Source organism: Abramis brama (assembly GCF_963993115.1).
Source record: "Abramis brama genome assembly, chromosome: 6".
Lineage (NCBI taxonomy): Eukaryota > Metazoa > Chordata > Actinopteri > Cypriniformes > Leuciscidae > Abramis > Abramis brama.
In genome coordinates, this window is record NC_139968.1 from 44,411,654 (window position 1) to 44,434,422 (window position 22,769).

Below are 22,769 nucleotides of genomic sequence, written 5' to 3' on the forward strand. Positions count from 1 at the left end.
GCAGTGTGAGTAACCTATTTCAGCCTTGTGATTTGAAATCGCTATAGCCCACTTAACGTTTTATTTGATGTGCAAACATTATTTGTATCCTGTTTTTGTTCGGATACCAGGTTAGTATTTATTTACCATGCTATTTTAAGTTATGCCAGCCAGTTGGTTTTCTCTCCTTTTTTTGTACGGAGAAGTCTGGTTTGAAGTTTGTTGAGACTTTGAAATAAAAACCAAACGTTAAGTAGGGGGCATAAGGAAAAGTTATGTGTGGAAAATAACAAGAACTGTGTGAAACAATAAATGTAAAAAAAAAAAAAAAGTGGAGCGAGTTTGTCCTCATTTCGGAATAAAGCCTAAATAGAGTCATAATTGGTGGGGATTACTGATAGTTAAGAGTCTCAGTTGCTTTAATAGTGTGGACCACATGATATATTCTCCTCTTTTTTTTTTCTCCTCACAATTTTCGAATCCAGTCGCGGGCCGGATTGAACGGTTCGGCGGGCCAGATTCGGCCCGCGGGCCGCCAGTTGATGATCACTGGGCTAGACCAAGCGGCAACATTCTGATCTGAAAAATGAAGCCTACCCGGAAGTGCGAAAAACTGCAATACATCGAAAATCCGCTAGAGGAAGGTCCCAAAAGGGAGCAAATGTCCATAGCCCCCATGTTAAAATGTCCGTTTTCACAGCATAAATTCATGTTTTTACAGGTTGGTCCCATGGACTTTTATTGTATTTTTCGATATGTTCCGAGTGCCTGACAACCATGAGGGCTGTGAATTTTTTTCTAACTCGTTAGTTTAGATCGTATTTGGATATAAAATGTATGACAATAAGGGCGTGGTTAACTTTGATTGACAGCTGACAAGGCAGCGCCACGGAGAATGACAACATAAGAAGCGCCATTTTTTAATACAGTTGACATATAATACTACTGTTTCTGTATCATGAAATGTAGTTTTAAGAGTTTTTCAGGCGAGAATGTAGTTGTGTAAAGCTCAAATCTGTGGTTTATTTATAAAGATTTATGAAAATTGTATCCAGATGTGAGATCCAGCGATGACCGGGCGCTCGGCGTTCATGTACCCCGCCTGGAGCAGCCTTTCCTCGGCTAGCCGTTCTGGCGTTTGCCGCGGACTCTGGCGTCTCTGTAGTGGTTAAACATGAGATATAATTCGTCTTGTGTATATCTAATGGGCGATTTTTGGTTTCGTGAATCTATATTTTGTTCCCTGGCCAATCGTTTTGGCTGAGGGGAAGTTTCATAACTTTATAAGCTATTTAAGTTTACCTTTGTATGGTTAGACTAGAGCGCTGACTTTGTATGTTTGACTGAATTGTTTGCTTTATTTGTATAGCTTCTTGTAACTTTACCTTTTACTTTTATAATGGCTAATATTGATAAAAGTGAAATTTAACAAAAAGAGACTGGGTTGAGTTTTGTCATTTTAAATTTTAATACAACGAATATGATCTGTAATGTTGTTTACTGCAACATCTGTACAAATGCACATATTGCCTGGACCATATTAAAATGTTTAATATTTTTATATTATATTTAAAACGAAAAGAGGCAGGTTTGTGTTTTATATTTTGTTTTTTTTATAAATAGGCAAACGTTATGTGCAGTGAATATAATCAATACGCGTTGCCTGAACCACATTTGTGTGGCTATAATGTTTAAGATTTCTTTAAATGAAAACGAAAAGAGTTAGTATGGTGTTTTATAACATATTTCGTTGCCTAAAATATACACAGAGATAACCGGAGTAGCAGAGCGAGCTGAGTGACGCGCGCTGCGTCAGAAGGTGGGCGGGGTTAGGATTTCCCAAGATTTTCCAAGATGGCGCCGCCCATACCCCCCATAAACGGCTTCAAACCCGTTCTTCAGAAAGTCTATGGGTGACGTCACAGACGCTTTGTCCATATTTTTTACAGTCTATGGGCTAGACCTAAAACCAATCAGAGCGATCGTCATGTGTAAAGCCCGCCTCAACGTTTCTGATTGGTGCCGCGATTTCTCGGCATGGGGAAATGGCCTTGAATGAGCTCTTTGCCAGACTTACTTGCAGAGCAAATCTAAATTTGCCGTAAGTTGTCTGGGTTTTCCCAGGCTAGCATTATGCTGGGTACACACCAAAAGATTTTTTACATCTTTACATGAGATTTTAAAAATGTGATAGACCACAAAGATGAGGACAAAAAATCCTAGATATAAGCGTTTTGCTCTTATAGTGTGTGGTGTGCCATGATGTGACAAAGACAGCACACCACACACTAACAGATTTTCAACCAGTGTCTCAACTGTAAGCACAAGAAATCTCGCGAGACTTCAGAATAAGCATGGCGGATGATATGCAGGAAGAAATTGCGATTGTTTTTGGAATGATTTTCACAGAAAATTCACGTGAAAAAAAAAAAAACGTTGTAGTTTGTACCCGCTAGTGTTGTTTTTGGCTGCCTGTTTTAATTTATCTGAAAAGTGTTTCAAATGTCCCGGCTCTCCAATACTATTATTTCTCAAATGATACAGAAAAAAAGCAGTTATATAAAGTCATACACTAATGACACCCATCTTTATCAAACATTTAGTTATATTTCCTAATAACCCCATTCATGGCAACAAGGCAGTTCGCTAACATCTTACCGTTTTGTATGTGAAACTGATTTCTTCTTTCTTTGGTGTACACGAATAGCGCCGAACATGATGGAAACCGTTCAGAAATTACCGCGTAATTATTTAAACTGCGAAAGCGTGTGTGACAGATCTCTCTACAAAAAAAAAAAAGAAAAGAAAAATAACAAGAACAGTTTGAAACTGTAAAAAAACTGTATATTTTCTTTTATAAAAGTATAAACAAACTACGATAAAAATGCATCATAAAAAATGGACAAACTCATAATAAAGTATAATGATATTTATTTATACCATGAAGCAAAATTTTATACAAGAATAAAACGTCTAGATGATGTTCTTTGATCTGAATCTCAGTAGAAACTGCTGGGGCCTGTATCAGAAAGGAGGTTAAGTGAAAACTCTGAGTATGTTAACCCTGAAATGAGGGGAAACTCTGAGTTTTCTGTTTCAGAATGGGAGGTATGTTAAACCTGAGAAAGCAGAGTAAGTCAAGCCTGTTTCAGAAAGAGAGGTAACTTAAGTAGGCGACTTACAACTGCCTGGGGTTCTGTTGGGACAGGAGGCTCCAAAAGACAGATATTACCATCAGAATCTATTGGGACCAACAAAAATCCTAACCCAAAGTAAAATAAATGGAAATATCAAAAATAGCCTATATAAAAAATAACACATATGTAAACCTCTTACATTTTATGAAGACCCTTGGATCTTTGGGAGTGACTCTGAAGTCCGTCCAGGAATTCCCTCAGCCAAAAACGCTGCTGCACTGCTAGACACTGGATGCTTTAGTTATTTAATATGTCACGTTTGTAAAGTCAGGTAGCCTACACCCATACTATGCTCAAGCCTTACTTGACTGAATTATGTGTTTATATTTAAATTTCAGCTGCTGCCATGTTCTTTTAATGCATGCAGGATTGCACCTACATGAAAATTAACATTAGGTTGAATAACATACTGTTCTTCCAGTTTCACCTCTGATATTATAACAGTTGGGCAAGTTACTTGTATTACTAACTACAATTGACATCTTCAACAGTGTAATTAGATTAATGTAATAATGACTGTCTTTAGAAATTATTGGTCTACTTATTACTAAATCCCATGTCAACACTTGAACAATACAAGGAGAGACAAGAAACAGCACTTTTAATGCTTTCAAATAAACAATATACAATTGCATGAATTATTCTTGAATTGACCAAAGTGTGTAGAGGGAGAAGGTTACATTAAAAATATAACTTTTAAAAATGTATGTTAAATAGCCTATACAGAATTGTTCTATAGTCTAATACAATTACATCAGATTTAACTTTAAATTACAGAAGAATTACGAGTAATCCCTTTCATTAAATTACAGTATTTAGATTACTTGGTAATTAATTACACCCATCACTGTATAACAGTAATTAAAATGTGAAGAAATATGCAGACCTCTTTTTGTCTGGCGCTGTTGCCATGGTGATTGGTGACTCATAATATCGGCGCTCCATTGATAATGGCTATTTCTAGTTGTGGTGCACGCGCTTAACTCAGAGTTGATTGAACTAACTCATTTCAGCTGTTCTGAAACCAAAAACTCAGAGTTTCCCATCTCAGGGTAAGTCAACTCAGAGTTCAAGTTTTAACTCAGAGTTGGTTGAACTTCCTTATTGAAACAGGCCCCTGGGGCCTGTACCATGAAGGTAGCTGAACAAACTCGGGGTTACAGGATTAGTTTTGAGTTGACAAAACCAAACCGATGCAATCAGGCTTTATTGGTACCATGATGCAGCTCATCAACTTTCTTTGTCAACTCAGGCTTTGATCCTCAAGCTATGATTACTCCACGCGCGCGTGCACATAAAAGAGTGACGTCGACACTGAACAACCAATCGCGGGTAGAGCGAGAGCGATATATTTTTCTGCGGAGGAGCAAGAGATAATCATTCATAATTACGATGAATTTAAATATGTATTTCAAGCTCGAAACAATACGTTCTCTGCTGCCAAAGCAAGAGAAGACTGTTGGAGAAAGATTGCTGATTGTTAATGTGTAAGTTAAACAAATACGTTCTATATTTATGTAAAATTATGTATGTATATATGTATGCCTATATGTGTACTATAGCCTATAGCTTATTTTTATAATATATAAAAAATGTGCATGTATGTACTAAGAAAGATTAATATTCATTGATTTTTAGATTTTTAGATGCAACCCCAACTCCAAATGTTCTTGGCAGCAGATAAAGACAAAATATAAAAATATAATTCAAAGGTTATTTCAAGGAGTTAAATCAAAGAGTATTTACCACAACCTTTTATTACTTTTGTGAACATTTTATCACACTTGTTTGCAGCAAACAGAAATAAATAGTTAAATTCAGAAAACCAGAATACACTGTGGCAGAGGAGTTGGCTCTGAGTAGGCAATAAGGGACGGCCGATTATGGATGTGAGTACAGGTGCTGTACAATCTGACCCTGGTGCTGGCTCCTCTAAGCAAGTAACACTGGGTACGTGTGCAATACATTACTACTTTTTTTTTAAGTTTTAAATATGGCTGACAGTATGTTCTGCAGGGAAATACAGTGTCCCTGTTGAAGCTAGCACACATTCACACACACACACACACACACACACACACTATTAGGGTGAAGCAAATGATGAAGACACTCTGTCTGTGTGTTCTCAGACAGTTGCTGATGTGAATGCACTGGGCTTTTTATTATGGCAAATATTTGAATGTGTGGCATAAAAAAGGGACTGGCCCTTACACATCTCTTTTGTAGGATTTTTCACAACCTGACCAGAAACTGAGGCCTCTACCTCAATGGGCTTCAGAAGAAATGTGTAAGGATTTAAAACCCTTGACATAAACTACAGTCAGTCCTGTGTTTGTAGGAAGTCAAGGAACTTTTTGTGATTTGATGAGCCTCCAGAAAACTTGTAATGATCATGTTTGTGGTGGAATTATGTTTCAGGTGGAAACAGACTCAGTCAGGGCCCTGTACAAAATGAGTCTTGAACTAGAATGCACACTAAAGGAGTCTTGAACTAGAATGCACACTAAAGGAGTCTTGAACTAGAATGCACACTAAAGGAGTCTTGAACTAGAATGCACACTAAAGGAGTCTTGAACTAGAATGCACACTAAAGGAGTCTTGAACTAGAATGCACACTAAAGGAGACTTGAACTAGACTGCACACTAAAGGAGCTGACTGTGAGCTGAGGAGGCTCCAAACAAAATCAAACAGCTGGATAAAACTGATCTCAGTATGTATATAGTTATATAGTGTATATATATATATATTAGTATAACTTATTTAACCAAGTAACACTTTAGTATGAATATTTATTAATGCAACTTTCTCTTGCTCTCTTTCTCCCTCCCATCCCACAAAACCAATAAAACAGTTTGAGACCTATCTGCAGTTTCAATGTGCTTTTATTAAGTGTAATATTGTATGGTGATTGCATCTCTGCACCAGCTGGGTGGTCAAGTGTGATCGGGTCAGTTTCATCGGGGAGAAGCTGGTTTTGTGTTTCTCGCTCCTTTCTACTGGTGGCTATATTGTGCAGAATGGCACATACAGCCACTATCTGTGATGCCCGCTCTGGTGACTCTGAAGCGCCGAACACAGTTGAAATGTGCCTTTAGGATGCCAGAGGTCATCTCTATCTTCACTCTGGTTTTACTGAGGGCCACATTGAAGCGGTGCTGTGGCCCTATCTGAGGGTCATGATAGGGGGTTATTGTGTAGGTTTTTCTATCTCAGTTCAAATGAACAGTGTTTTGTACTGTACCAAATTTAACTTGCTTTCCTCAAAGCGCTGACACAACACAGACTCATGGAAAATTTGTAAGACAAGCACTGGAGCCAGGCCATTTGGCATCCAAACTTGATCATATGTTCATGACCACAAGTCATCTGCAGATGAAATGTTTAGTAGATCATTGTTATATCTGTTAAAGTTACTATTAATTTAAAGCTTCATCTCACAGAAAATAATCATCTCACATATTCACATCATCTCTACCTGAACATTAAGGCTGTGATAGGACTTCCTATTAACATAATCTGCCTCATGTTCCCCTAGAGCAGTGGAGATTGGAGCAATAGACTGCATACATGTTGCAATGACTTGGGAATCATATCATAAGATTATCAGAAGAATAATAAAAAAGATTCAAAATAATTCTTAACATGTATTATATTGTATAGTACATTTGTGAAATTTGCTTTTTGAGAAAAAAAAAAAGTGTTCATGTGATGTCACCCTATCAATATATCTTACCGGCAATTTTATAAAAGCCCTCTTTTATGGACATGGTCGATAAATGTCCAGGGAACATTATTAGTTAAACTTTTCATGTACTCCTGCAGAGCGAGGACCATCTTGCGAATGGTTCGACAAACATATGTTTTCCCCTAGCTTCTGTGCGTCACCCACCGTGCAAGAATGTACCACTTGCAAAAAAAACAACAACAAAAAATGCAACGCAATATTTGCGGTACAGTAAGTGCATGAATTCGACGTGTTAAATTCTTTATGTGCGGCTCAAGAAGTTCGCAAAGATAAGAAATTCCTTCCGCGGAAAATCTGTATCTTTCATACAAGTAACTATCAGGAAAGGCAAGGGGATTTTGTCTGGCTAAAAACTCTTTCTCTACGAAGTGCTCGTCAAACAATTTGTGCTGAGATGTCCACCGGATTTCGAAGAAAAGGTGAAGTCATTGTAACAGACACTTGGAATAAGTTACGTCACCTATATGTTTCTTTGCTCTCAGCTGATTGGTCAAACTTCAGTCTGAGATCTTGAATCCAGAACATAACCTGCCCCGGAGCAGGTTAGCCGTGCAGCGTAAGATTCCATGGCAACGAACACCGATTAAAGCCGAGCTACTTTCATAGTACCTAAAACCCAGGGTTGGCGGAAACTAAGCTGAAACATAGCTGGCTAGCCACCTAATCCGGCTTCATGGTACAGGCCCCTGGTCTTGAAGATGATCTACTTTCTGTGATTGTATTTATTGTGGCTGAGTAGAGAAGATATCTGAGTGAAGCTCTTCCCACATGCAGTGCAGTGATACGGTTTCTCTCCAGTGTGGATCCTCTCGTGTGTTTTCACATGTTCTGACCGACGGAATCTCTTGTCGCAGTGTGAACACTTGTAAGGTTTCTCTCCAGTGTGAGTCCTCCAGTGTTGTTTCAAACGTATAGCGGTAATAAAACTCTTCCCACACTCAAAGCACTTATGAGCTTTTTCACCAGTGTGTATTTTCTGATGAAGTCTTAAATCCGGCAGACGCGAAAATCTTTTTCCACACAAAGAACAGGGATGTGGTCTCTCCTGTGAATGAACTAACATGTGGCTCTTCAGGCCTGTAGACCTCGAAAATCTTCTCCCACATTGATCACATTCGTACGGTTTCTCTCCAGTGTGGATGTTCATGTGTTCCTGAAGGTTTGATGATTGTCTAAAACTCTTCCCACACTGATCACATGTGAACGGTTTCTCTCCAGTGTGGACCCTTGTGTGAATCTCAAGACTTAGTTTGTATTTAAAACTCTTTCCACACAAAGAACATAAATGTGGTCTCTCATGTGAATGAACTCTCAGGTGGCTCTTCAGGGATGAAGCACACAAAAATGTTTTGCCACATTGATCACATTCGTGCAGTTTCTCAACAGTGTGGATGATCATGTGTTCCTGAAGGGCTTCTTGTCGTGTGAAACTACTCAGACACTGATGGCAGATGAAATATTTCTTGTCTCTTATTTTCAAAGAAATACTTTCAGTCTGTGAGGGAGTTTCTTCTTCAGTTTTGACATGATGTTTCTCCTCTCCAATCTCCTCATTTTCCTCCATCAGGCCTAAAATGAAAATAAAAATCATAATTTTAATGCATTTTTTTAATTGATACCATAAATGAGGTATATTGAAGGCTTATGGGAATATTCTATCATTTATTTGTGAACTGATGTGAGAATTAGGAATAAAAAAAATAAAAAAATCCCATTAAAAAACATGCAGCGGCAGCGCGTTTCATTCATATGTTGACATTATTGTTTGTATTTGCACTGTAAACTTGGGGAATTATAGTTATTCTGTGGTAATTTTGGGTCTCTGTGGTAAAAAGAAAATGTTTTGAGTTCAGACAGCCAGAATATACCCTTAAATATTATAAATCATCTCTATTTAAAAGATTGTGTTACTTTTCACATCTGACACAAACATACAAACTACAACAATTTAACACCCATTTTTAGAGTTTGTTTTTTCTGATTCCTGTCATTAACAGTCATTAGCTAATTATGTCATTCATTAATTTATTGCCACAATAAAGACCAAGATAGCAATAAATGTTTCTATCCCCATGAACTTTCCTCATAGATCATACATTTATTTTGATCAAAAGTTTGAGATTATACGTTCAATAACGCTACATTATCACTCTGCAAATGAAACATATGACAAGATCGTCGTTCATGTTTGAAAGATTTCAACATTTTCCTCAGATGTTCGTTTCGTGCTGAACTAAATCAGTCTACAGACGCCAGAAAAGACGCACATTTAGCGCTTTATCCGATGAAAACAGTTCAGAAATAACCCTGTAAATGTTGCTTAAACAAACTGTGTAAAATGTATTTTATGGGTGTGTAAATACGCGAATTATCTGAACTGCAGAACTCACCTCAGAAGACACAACAAACGCGCCGAACGTGGAAGGACACTAGTGATGACGTCAGCGCGGTGATGACAAATAAACGCGCCAAATATTGTAAACTATTTACAAAATAACATATATAACATGCACTAAAATAACGCTTAAAGTTCATGTAAACAATAATTCAATCTGAGTCATGTGTAGGTTGAAAAATAATTTATTAGACAGTTCAAGGATTTATTTAAAGGTTTTATTTATCATTACATTTAAAACATGGAAAGACCAATAGCAATCATAATAGTTAATGGCTTTCAGAGTTACCCAAAATTATGAATTGATCATTTCTTAACACAAGTAGAATCAACAGACAATAAACATTTCTGAGTGTCCAACTTTTGGAGCTATACGCATTGTCAAATTAAGAGTCATTATGAAATTACAAATATTATTTTTGTAGTATAAAAAAAAATGAGCTTAATTATAATGTAAACATTTACAAATGATGTTCAGAAGAATAAGCACGAGACTTCAGAATAAGCATGGCTTATGATATGCAGGAAGAAATTGCGATTGTTTTTGGAATGATTTTCACAGAAAATTCACATGAAAAAAAAAAACGTTGTAGTTTGTACCCGCTAGTGTTGTTTTTGGCTGCCTGTTTTAATTTATCTGAAAAGTGTTTCAAATGTCCCGGCTCTCCAATACTATTATTTCTCAAATGATACAGAAAAAAAGCAGTTATATAAAGTCATACACTAATGACACCCATCTTTATCAAACATTTAGTTATATTTCCTAATAACCCCATTCATGGCAACAAGGCAGTTCGCTAACATCTTACCGTTTTGTATGTGAAACTGATTTCTTTCTTTAGTGTACACGAATAGCGCCGAACACGATGGAAACCGTTCAGAAATGACCGCGTAATTATTTAAACTGTCTGCGAAAGCGCGCGAACTGTTCCCCTCAGAAGACTCGACACCACTGACTGACTGAAGGAGCGCGCGCTGGTGATGTCGTCATCACCGCGAGTCGAAATCAACGTTAGATTATCAAAAACGCGCCAAATACTGTATAAAACAGCAAGACATCAATAAAACATATTAACAAAAATAAAAAACGGTTACAGACGTAGACAGACAGCAGTCCGTTCAATCTCAGTCATGAAATATCAGACATTTAAAAGCTTTATCGAGAAATTTAAAGCCCAAAGCAATCACAATATTTTAATGGCTTAAAGGGATACTCCACCGTTTTTTCATATTAAACTATGTTATTCCCTTAACTAAGACGAGTTGATACATACCTCTCTCGTCTCAGTGCGTGCACTAAATCGCTCTGTCTTGCGGCGAAACTTTGTTAGCCCAGTTCATTCAATATGTGCCAAGCAGAGAAGCTACCAAACACCTCCACGTTTTCCCTAATTAAATACAGTTACTCGCGTAGTGTAACTCGACCTAGGACGGTGACACAAAACAAAACATTGCGCTTTTCTAAGCGTGTAAAATGGATAACTATATTGTATGGCGGAATACCATAGCAAGTGCTTATGAGCACTTCGACTTGGCGGAGTAATATCTTCACTAGAGGGAGCGGGGGCCGGTGAAAGGATTTTTCACGAGTGAAGATATTACTGCGCCGAAGTCGAAGTGCTTCCAAGCACTTGCTATGGTATTCCGCCATACAATATAGTTATCCATTTTACACGCTTAGAAAAGCGCAATGTTTTGTTTTGTGTCACCGTCCTAGGTCGAGTTACACTACGCGAGTAACTGTATTTAATTAGGGAAAACGTGGAGGTGTTTGCTAGCTTCTCTGCTTGGCACATATTGAATGAACTGGGCTAACAAAGTTTCGCCGCAAGACAAAGCGATTTAGTGCACGCACTGAGACGAGAGAGGTATGTATCAACTCGTCTTAGTTAAGGGAATAACATAGTTTAATATGAAAAAAACGGTGGAGTATCCCTTTAAATGTAACTAAAATTATGAAATGATTTATTCTTGATGCAAGAAGAACAAGTAGACAAAAATGAACAATGAAAGTTAGCTTGTAAAATACAAAGTGTAAACAAATGTGACAGATCTCTCTACAAAAAAAAGAAAGACAAATAACAAGAACAGTTTGAAACTGTAAAAAAATCTGTAGATTTTCCTTTATAAAAGTATAAACAAACTACGATAAAAATGCATCATACTCATAATAAAGTATAATTATATTTATTTATATCATGAAGCAAAATTATATTCAAGAATGAAACGTCTAGATGTTCTTTGATCTGAATCTCACAGTAGAAACTACTCGTTGTGGCTGGTTAGGACAGATTTTGAAGAGATTAGGCCTGTCACGATTATGAAATTTGGCTGACGATTAATTGTCTAAAAAATAATTGCGGTTATGCCGATTAATTGTCAGTTTTAGGGCTTTGACGATTAATTGTCTGTGTTAGGGCTTTGGCGATTATGCCGATTAATTGTCTGTTTTAGGGCTTTGTGCTTCATTCATTAAATAATTGTGATGAATTAAATCCTTTGTAAGTTATCATTTTGCAGTGTAAGATTACAGTTAACACCTTTAAATATTAAATAAATATATTCAATAGCTATGACAATTTGTTTATTAAACTTAGTGAGTGTATAAATCAGCAGCAAAAAGTAATTTTTGAAAACATCTGCACAGTAATTTAATAAAATCTAAACATGTTAATAAAAACAAATGTGCACAAACCATGATAATATGATACGCTTCAAAACAGCGGAACAAAGCGCGTATGCGCATCGCGGGTGCAGAATGATGTGCTTAATGCAACACGGAGTCACAGTGCGCAGCGCTGCACAATTGCGCATTTAAAAGTTCACGGCACAAAGCGAAGAAATGTCGAGGGCACAAATCCTAGTGTATATCAGTCCAACAGCAGGGCTCCATACTAACTTTTTGCCTTGGTTGCACTGGTGTGCCTAACTTTTTTATTTAGGTGCACCAGCACAAAATTTGGGTGCACCCAAATTTTTCCTCGGCTCGCATCACCTTTAACGCCACAATTTCAAGGTCACTTTTTTATCACGCTCTATACATATTCATATATATTATGTAAATGATTTTAAACAAGAAGGTGTAGGTAAATACTTTTTTTATTTTTATTTGAAGCATAATTATTAACGGTATTCCTATTCCTACCAATACTGCTTATCGATCCGGTACTTTAACTGTATTCTTATGGTACTTTTTGTTTTATATATATAATAAACAAAGATAAACAATAGATAAACAAAAGATAAACCATTAAACAAAGATACACATTATATAGGCCTACACAGTGCTTTAATTTCAGGAAGGCCTACTAACATTACCGTTCAGGCATCTAATAAAGTAATAAAATGTAAAATAACACTGTACAACTTATCATAAATATAGGCTATTAATGCTTATTAAAGCTGAAGTTATTCTTTCAAGAGCTGTGAGTGATTTTTCTCTTGTTGTTTGATTGGCAGTAATGGCGCAATCGTCCGCATGTTTATTATTGTATTAGACTGCGGCCCCTTTAAGACCGAGTGCAGATCTAATAGGCGACTGATGCACCATATTCTCCCAACTATTTCCATAACTACGTCCATTTAAGACATAAACTGTTTTTAGTTAATCTCCAAGCCGGTAATTTTGACACACTTTTTTAGACGCGCACATGAAACCGAAAGTATAATTTGCTTGTCTCGGTCTGTCTAACCGGACGTTAGATGCACCGGTGCGACCTAGGAAAAATTTTAGTCGCACCCTTACAAAAATTGGTCGCACTCTAGAGCCCTGAACAGTTCATTGATCATCTGTCCCTCACATTAAGCTATGGAATGGCTTCAGATGACTTTGAATATATTGCTGGAAAACATAATTAGTGCTTGTCTATTTATTTTGGTCCATGACTCCCCCTTGTGCCGTAGGCCTATAAAAGAGCGCAATAATCGCGGTTGTCTGAAACAATCGCGGTTAGATCAAATAATCGCGATCAGACGGTTATTTAATTATCGCGACAGGCCTAGAAGAGATGTTATTGCTTGACGGTATTATTGTGTCACGTTCGGTGAGGATGCGGCATTAGACCTGAAAGTGCTGGATCTGAAGATGATCTACTTGCTGTGATTGTATTTATTGTGACTGAGTAGAGAAGATATCTGAGTGAAGCTCTTCCCACATGCAGTGCAGTGATACGGTTTCTCTCCAGTGTGGATCCTCTCGTGTGTTTTCACATGATCTGACCGACGGAATCTCTTGTCGCAGTGTGAACACTTGTAAGGTTTCTCTCCAGTGTGAGTCCTCCAGTGCAGTTTCAAATCTTCAGCTCTAATAAAACTCTTCCCACACTCAAAGCACTTATGAGCTTTTTCACCAGTGTGTATTTTCTGATGAAGTTTTAAATCCTGCAGACGTGAAAATCTTTTTCCACACAAAGAACAGGGATGTGGTCTCTCCTGTGAATGAACTAACATGTGGGTATTCAGGCCTGAAGCCCTGGAAAATCTTCTGCCACATTGATCACATTTGTACGGTTTCTCTCCAGTGTGGATGTTCATGTGTTCCTGAAGGTTTGATGATCGTCTAAAACTCTTCCCACACTGATCACATATGAACGGTTTCTCTCCAGTGTGGATGTTCATGTGTTCCTGAAGGTTTGATGATTGATTAAAACTCTTCCCACACTGATCACATATGAACGGTTTCTCTCCAGTGTGGACCCTTGTGTGAATCTCAAGACTTAGTTTGTCTTTAAAACTCTTTCCACACACAGAACATGAATGTGGTTTCTCATGTGAATGAACTCTCAGGTGGCTCTTTAGGGATGAAGCACACAAAAATGTTTTGCCACACTGATCACATTCGTACAGTTTCTCACCAGTGTGGATGATCATGTGTTCCTGAAGGGCTTCTTGTCGTGTGAAACTACTCAGACACTGATGGCAGATGAAATATTTCTTGTCTCTTATTTTTAAAGAAAAACTTTCAGTCTGTGAGGGAGTTTCTTCTTCAGTTTTGACATGATGTTTCTCCTCTCCAATCTCCTCATTTTCCTCCATCAGGCCTAAAATGAAAATAAAAATCATAATTTTAATGCATTTTTATTAATTGATACCACAAAATGAGGTATATTGAAGGCTTATGGGAATATTCTATAATTTATTTGTGAACTGATGTGAGCATTAGGAAAATAATAATTCCATTAAAAAACATGGGAAGCGGCAGTGCGTTTCATTCATATGTTGACAGACATTATTGTTTGTATTTGCACTGTAAACTTTGGGAATTATAGTTATTCTGTTGTAATTTTGGGTCTCTGTGGTAAAAAGAAAACGTTTTAGTTCAGATAGCCAAAATATACCCTTAGATTAGTGTTACTTTTCACATCTGACACAAACATACAAACTACAACATTTTAACACCGATTTTTAGAGTTTGTTTTTTCTGATTCCTGTCATTAACAGTCATTACATAACTAATTATGTCATTCATTAATTTATTGCCACATTAAAGACCAAGATAGCAATAAATGTTTCTATCCCCATGAAATTTCCTCACAGATCAAAACTCTGTTTTGATCAAAAGTTTGAGATTATACGTTCAATAACGCTACATTATCATTCTGCAAATGAAACATATGACAAGATCGTCGTTCATGTTTGAATGATTTCAACATTTTCCTCAGATGTTCGTTTCGTGCTGAACTAAATCAGTCTACAGACGCCAGAAAAGACGCACATTTAGCGCTTTATCCGATGAAAACAGTTCAGAAATAACCCTGTAAATGTTGCTGAAACAAACTGTGTAAAGTGTATTTTATGGGTGTGTAAATACGCGAAATATCTGAACTGCAGAACTCACCTCAGAAGACACAACAAACGCGCCGAACGAGGAAGGACACTAGTGATGACGTCAGCGCGGCGATGCCAAATAAACGCGCCAAATATTGTAAACTATTTACAAAATAACATGTATAACATGCACTAAAATAACGCTTAAAGTTCATGTAAACAATAATTCAATCTCAGTCATGTGTAGGTTGAAAAATAATTTATTAGACAGTTCAAGGATTTATTTAAAGGTTTTATTTATCATTACATTTAAAACATGGAAAGACCAATAGCAATCATAATAGTTAATGGCTTTCAGAGTTACCCAAAATTATGAATTGATAATTTCTTAACACGTAGAATCAACAGACAATAAAACATTTCTGAGTGTCCAACTTTTGGAGCTATACGCATTGTAAAATTGAAAGTCATTATGAAATTACAAATAATATTTTTGTAGTATAAAAAATAATGAGCTTAATTATAATCTAAACATTTACAAATGATGTTCAGAAGAATAAGCACGAGACTTCAGAAAAAGCATTGCAGATGATATGCAGGAAGAAATTGTGATTGTTTTTGGAATGATTTTCACAGAAAATTCGCATGAAAAAAAAAAACGTTGTAGTTTGTACCCGCTAGTGTTGTTTTTGGCTGCCTGTTTTAATTTATCTGAAAAGTGTTTCAAATGTCCTGGCTCTCCCATACTATTATTTCTCAAATGATACAGAAAAAAAGCAGTTATATAAAGTCATACACTAATGACACCCATCTTCATCAAACATTTAGTTATATTTCCTAATAACCCCATTCATGGCAACAAGGCAGTTCGCTAACATCTTACCGTTTTGTATGTGAAACTGATTTCTTCTTTCTTTGGTGTACACGAATAGCGCCGAACATGATGGAAACCGTTCAGAAATGACCGCGTAATTCTTTAAACTGCGAAAGCGTGCGAACTGTTCACCGAACTATATATCATGAAGCAAAATTATATTCAAGAATGAAACGTCTAGATCAGTGGTTCCCAAACCTGTCCTGAAGGACCCCCAACACTGCACGTTTTCTTTGTCTCCCTAATCAAACACACCTGATTCAACTCATCAGCTCATTAACCCATGTGATAATGAGCTGATGAGTTGAATCAGGTGTGTTTGATTAGGGAGACAAAGAAAACGTGCAGTGTTGGGGGTCCTTCAGGACAGGTTTGGGAACCACTGGTCTAGATGATGTTTTTTTTAAATCTGAATCTCATAGTAGAAACTGCTGGTCTTGAAAATGAACTTTATTCACTGTGACAAATTTAGAATGTTTTTGTCCTGTCGCTCGTTGTGGCTGGTTAGGACAGATTTTGAAGAGATGTTATTGCTTGACGGTATTATTGTGTCATGTTCGGTGAGGATGCGGCATTAGACCTGAAAGTGCTGGATCTGAAGATGATCTACTTTCTGTGATTGTATTTATTGTGGCTGAGTAGAGAAGATATCTGAGTGAAGCTCTTCCCACATGCAGTGCAGTGATACGGTTTCTCTCCAGTGTGGATCCTCTCGTGTGTTTTCACATGATCTGACCGACGGAATCTCTTGTCGCAGTATGAACAAGGTTTCTCTCCAGTGTGAGTCCTCCAGTGCAGTTTCAAACGTTCAGTTGTAATAAAACTCTTCCCACACTCAAAGCACTCATGAGCTTTTATACCAGTGTGTGTTTTCTGATGAAGTCTTAAATTGTGCAGATGTGAAAAACTCTTTCCACACAAAGAACAGGAATGTGGTCTCTCCTGTGAATGAACTAACATGTGGGTATTCAGGTTTGAAGCCCTCGAAAATCTTCTGCCACATTGATCACATATGAACGATTTCTCTCCAGTGTGGATGTTCATGTGTTCCTGAAGGTTTGATGATTGATTAAAACTCTTCCCACACTGATCACATGTGAACGGTTTCTCTCCAGTGTGGATCCTTGTGTGAATCTCAAGACTTAGTTTGTCTTTAAAACTCTTTCCACACACAGAACATAAATGTGGTTTCTCATGTGAATGAACTCTCAGGTGGCTCTTTAGGGATGAAGCACACAAAAATGTTTTGCCACATTGATCACATTCGTGCAGTTTCTCACCAGTGTGGATGATCATGTGTTCCTGAAGGGCTTCTTGTCGTGTGAAACTACTCAGACACTGATGGCAGATGAAATATTTCTTGTCTCTTATTTTCAAAGAAAAACTTTCAGTCTGTGAGGGAGTTTCTTCTTCAGTTTTGACATGATGTTTCTCCTCTCCAATCTCCTCATTTTCCTCCATCAGGCCTAAAATGAAAATAAAAATCTTAATTTTAATGCATTTTTATTAATTGATACCACAAAACGAGGTATATTGAAGGCTTATGGGAATATTCTATCATTTATTTGTGAACTGATGTGAGCATTAGGAAAATAATAATTCCATTTAAAAAACATGGAGAGCGGCAGCACGTTTCATTCATATGTTGACAGACATTATTGTTATATACCCTTAGACTATTACTTTTCACATCTGACACAAACATACAAACTACAACATTTTAACACACATTTTTAGAGTTAGTTTTTTCTGATTCCTGTCATTAACAGTCATTACATAACTAATTATATCATTCATTAATTTATTGCCACATTAAAGACCAAGATAGCAATACATGTTTCTATCCCCATGAAATTTCCTCACAGATGATCAAAAGTTTGTGATTATACGTTCAATAACGCTACATTATCACTCTCAAAATGAAACATATGACAAGATCGTCGTTCATGTTTGAATGATTTCAACATTTTCCTTAGATGTTCGTTTCGTGCTCAACTAAATCAGTCTACCCAGCTAACAAAAAAAGGTCCCCAGAACGTCCCCTAAATGGCCTGTGCGAACGTCCCGCCGAACGTCCCCATGTGGAGTCCGCTTGATGTCCCGCGGACGTTTGCGAAGATGTCCTCCGTACGTTCAAGAGGACATTCACAGGACCACCAGCGGCCATTCGGAACGTTTAGGGGACTTTCGCGTTTAGTCCCCTGAATATCATTATATTTTATTTTACTTCTGGCTAACCAAAGAAAACACACACGTTGTAAGGAACAAAGTAAATGTATTTTATTTGAACAAAGGTGTTGTGCTCTTTCAGTGTGTGTGTGTCTTCAAACGCGCTGGCAGCTGTGTGTGTGTTTGTCCGTCAGCTGTGGGGTTAGTCCAGCAATTCTTCCCCTTGGCATCTACCTAAAACAACAAAATGAACACATTCAGTAGTATTATGATTGTATATGTAAGGAATAATTGACGACAGGCCGTTGAATTATTAGAAAAATAATGCACACCCGAGGTGGTAATGCGGTCACGACGCGAAGCGGAGTGGCCGTTATACCTCGGGTGTGCATTCTTTTTCTAATAATTCAACGGCCTGAAGTCAATTATTCCGCTTATACTACAGTTACCACACCTCGAAACATTGTTCAGATTATGTATTTCAAGACGTTTGTAAAGTTTTTGTCATTAAAGAGGTTTGAGCCACTGATAGCAGACTAATGCTGGGGACACACGACTAGCTGACACATTCTCTGACTGTTTTCATCGACTGCAGCAGATTTTAAACACCGACTCTGACACAGACTGAACGCGCTGCACACGCGTTTGGGCATGATCAGTCATAAGTATCAAATTACATTCATAACCGGCCTTAAAGCAGGGCTCAGTAGTTTCGGGATTTCTTCGCTGTATTCTCGCAGGTTTCTCTCTAGAGCTCCCCCCACAGCTTCGGAATAGATATTTGACAACACTGTTGTAAAAACTCGTTGGCGATTCTCAGACACCAGAGGCTAGTAGATCAACGACATCAAAGCAGATGGGACATTCTTTAAAACGTCTTCTTCATTCGGGTTCGAACAGCGTGAGGGAGCGCAATAATGACAGCATTTTAGCAGATTTCTTTTGGTCGTAAGGCAATTGTTTACATCGCGAGACCTGATATCACGCGATACTTCCTGACGCGGCGGCCGGCGGCCCGCCGGCTCAAACTTACAAGTGCGGATTTTCCGCTCACGGGCACCAGGGGGGTGCGAAACGACCACCATTCAACCCGAAATAAGTAATATAACCATTCCAATGACTCCGAAGCTGTTCAGTTAAGGTAAAAAAGTTACTTAGTTCACCTTTAAAGTGTGTCCCCAGCTTAATGCAGATATTAATGCAGTTATTAGAGAGAGATGATGCAATAATGAGACAGAAAAGCATGTGCGTCATTATTATTTTTTATTAATTCAATTCGTTTTAATTCGTTCATTTTTTTTCTATTATTGACAGATGACAGTAGACTAGCCAAATAAATGAAACACCAAGCCCTTTTAACAAGTAGGCCTATCAAAAATTATTTATTTGTTAAATTATCTGCAATAATAATCCGTGCTGCAGGACTATCCATTTATTTAGCCTATATTCAGTTTAATTTTCTATTGATTATATAGGACTATATACTTTATCTATTAAAATTTAACTGCATGTTTCCATTGATTGTGAAGCTAGACATTGAAAATTGCAGATCAGGCGCATGGGGCTAAATGTTTTGTCTTGTTATGAATTGTATCCTATTTTCCGTTATTACAGTTGACTACGCGAAGTGATATGGAACTGTAATGCGGTCAAGACCTGCCTGGAACTACTTTAGCCGTGCGTTTCCCTGAAAATAATGCACACCTTAGAACGTTTGTCAACCAATCAGATTCAAGCATTCAACGGCCCTGTAGTATAAGTCTATATAATATATCCATATATGTGAAATATAACGTCGTCATCTCATCATATAACGTTAGCTTCGTAGTGTTAGCATACGTTAACGGTTAGCAGCGGTACACGGCAGACAACTTAAGCAAACGTTTTAAAAGGTAACATTTTCATATAATTTAAAGATGGACAGTGGTTACGGTAACTAATGTATACTAATTTAAAAATTAAAAATACCTTTTAGACAGACGAAAGAGAAAACACAAGGCTGCGTCTGAGGAGGACCGTTATAACTGTCACTACAGCTGAGCGTTGCCATGGATACATGCTGCGTACCATAAGGAATGACGTTACTCGCTTAGGTGCACTTGATCGTCACTTGTTTGTTTCTCCCAGTGTATATTACACTTTTTTTTGTTATTTGAGCTGCATGTGCTATCAGTCTTAAGTGCAATAATTAGAATAATATTTTTCCTAAAATAATTTCTTTTGAATAAAACCAGTCACCTTCGCCTGACCAACAGTTTGATAATTTAGGATAGGATAGGACAGTTAGGATAATTTTATGTGTCTTACCTGTTTTAAGAGGCTAAAAGCAGGTTTAAAACTTGCCCCATTGAAGTCAACAGAGTGCAAATTTTAAAAAGAGGATAACACGGTGTAGGCAACACCAATTTTTGTCATTGTTCTCTGTATTGACAGCACTCCAAATTTACAAAAAAATTAGCTCAATGTTAAAATTGACCAGAGTTCTCCTTTAACTTTATTCACTGTGACAAATTTAGATGATGTTTTCATCCTGTTGCTCGTTGTGGCTGGTTAGGACAGATTTTGAAGAGATGTTATTGCTTGATGGTATTATTGTGTCACGTTCGGTGAGGATGCGGCATTAGACCTTAAAGTGCTGGATCTGAAGATGATCTACTTTCTGTGATTGTATTTATTGTGGCTGAGTAGATTAGATATCTGAGTGAAGCTCTTCCCACATGCAGTGCAGTGATACGGTTTCTCTCCAGTGTGGATCCTCTCGTGCGTTTTCACATGATCTGACCGACGGAATCTCTTGTCGCAGTGTGAACACTTGTAAGGTTTCTCTCCAGTGTGAGTCCTCCAGTGCAGTTTCAAATCTTCAGGTCTAATAAAACTCTTCCCACACTCAAAGCACTTATGAGCTTTTTCACCAGTGTGTATTTTCTGATGAACTCTTAAACTGTGCAGATGTGAAAATCTTTTTCCACACAAAGAACAGGAATGTGGTCTCTCCTGTGAATGAACGAACATGTGGGTATTCAGGTTTGAAGCCCTCGAAAATCTTCTGCCACATTGATCACATTCGTACGGTTTCTCTCCAGTGTGGATGTTCATGTGTTCCTGAAGGTTTGATAACCGTCTAAAACTCTTCCCACACTGATCACATATGAACGGTTTCTCTCCAGTGTGGACCCTTGTGTGAATCTCAAGACTTAGTTTGTCTTTAAAACTCTTTCCACACACAGAACATAAATGTGGTTTCTCATGTGAATGAACTCTCAGGTGGCTCTTTAGGGCTGAAGCACACAAAAATGTTTTGCCACATTGATCACATTCGTGCAGTTTCTCACCAGTGTGGATGATCATGTGTTCCTGAAGGGCTTCTTGTCGTGTGAAACTACTCAGACACTGATGGCAGATGAAATATTTCTTGGCTCTTCTTTTCAAAGAAAAACTTTCAGTCTTTGAGGGAGTTTCTTCTTCAGTTTTGACATGTTGTTTCTCCTCTCCAATCTCCTCATTTTCCTCCATCAGGCCTAAAATGAAAATAAAAATCATAATTTTAATGCATTTTTATTAATTGATACCATAAATGAGGTATATTGAAGGCTTATGGGAATATTCTATCATTTATTTGTGAACTGATGTGAGAATTAGGAATAATAATAAAAAAAATAAAAAATAAAAATAATTCCATTAAAAAACATGGGAAGCGGCAGCGTGTTTCATTCATATGTTGACATTATTGTTTGTATTTGCACTGTAAACTTTGGGAATTATAGTTATTCTGTGGTAATTTTGGGTCTCTGTGGTAAAAAGAAAACGTTTGAGTACAGATAGCCAGAATATACCCTTAAATATTATAAATCATCTCTATTTAAAAGATTGTAGTATTACTTTTCACATCTGACACAAACATACAAACTACAACAATTTAACACCCATTTTTAGAGTTTGTTTTTTCTGATTCCTGTCATTAACAGTCATTAGCTAATTATGTCATTCATTAATTTATTGCCACATTAAAGACCAAGATAGCAATAAATGTTTCTATCCCCATGAAATTTCCTCACAGATGAAAACTTTGAGATTATACGTTCCATAACACTACACTATCACTCTCAAAATGAAACATATGACAAGATCGTCGTTCATGTTTGAATGATTTCAACATTTTCCTCAGATGTTCGTTTCGTGCTGAACTAAATCAGTCTACAGACGCCAGAAAAGACGCACATTTAGCGCTTTATCCGCTTCAGAAACAGTTCAGAAATAACCCTGTAAATGTTGCTGAAACAAACTGTGTAAAGTGTATTTTATGGGTGTGTAAATACGCGAAATATCTGAACTGCAGAACTCACCTCAGAAGACACAACAAACGCGCCGAACGAGGAAGGACACTACTGATGACGTCAGCGCGGCGATGCCAAATAAACGCGCCAAATATTGTAAACTATTTACAAAATAACATGTATAACATGCACTAAAATAACGCTTAAAGTTCATGTAAACAATAATTCATTCTCAGTCATGTGTAGGTTGGAAAATAATTTATTAGACAGTTCAAGGATTTATTTAAAGGTTTTATTTATTACATTTAAAACATGGAAAGACCAATAGCAATCATAATAGTCAATGGCTTCAGAGTTACCTAAAATTAT

The 22,769-nt window shown here is 37.3% G+C and overlaps 1 protein-coding gene and 1 long non-coding RNA gene across 2 annotated transcripts; both read right to left on the reverse strand.

Moving 5' to 3' along the window:
- Positions 1 to 11,151: 11,151 nt before the first annotated feature.
- Positions 11,152 to 15,198, reverse strand: LOC311085303 (uncharacterized protein). The gene is made up of 2 exons (XM_084117771.1): positions 15,154 to 15,198; positions 11,152 to 14,356 (listed from the first exon to the last, which is right to left on the reverse strand). Exon 2 carries the CDS (start codon positions 14,349 to 14,351, stop codon positions 13,407 to 13,409), a length of 945 nt encoding a protein of 314 aa, XP_083973897.1. The 5' UTR covers positions 14,352 to 14,356; positions 15,154 to 15,198; the 3' UTR covers positions 11,152 to 13,406.
- Positions 15,199 to 18,212: 3,014 nt separating this feature from the next.
- LOC311085305 lies at positions 18,213 to 22,517 on the reverse strand. The gene is made up of 3 exons (XR_014606782.1): positions 22,470 to 22,517; positions 21,459 to 21,644; positions 18,213 to 18,360 (listed from the first exon to the last, which is right to left on the reverse strand). It is a non-coding gene; the product is annotated as an uncharacterized lncRNA (long non-coding RNA).
- Positions 22,518 to 22,769: the final 252 nt, after the last annotated feature.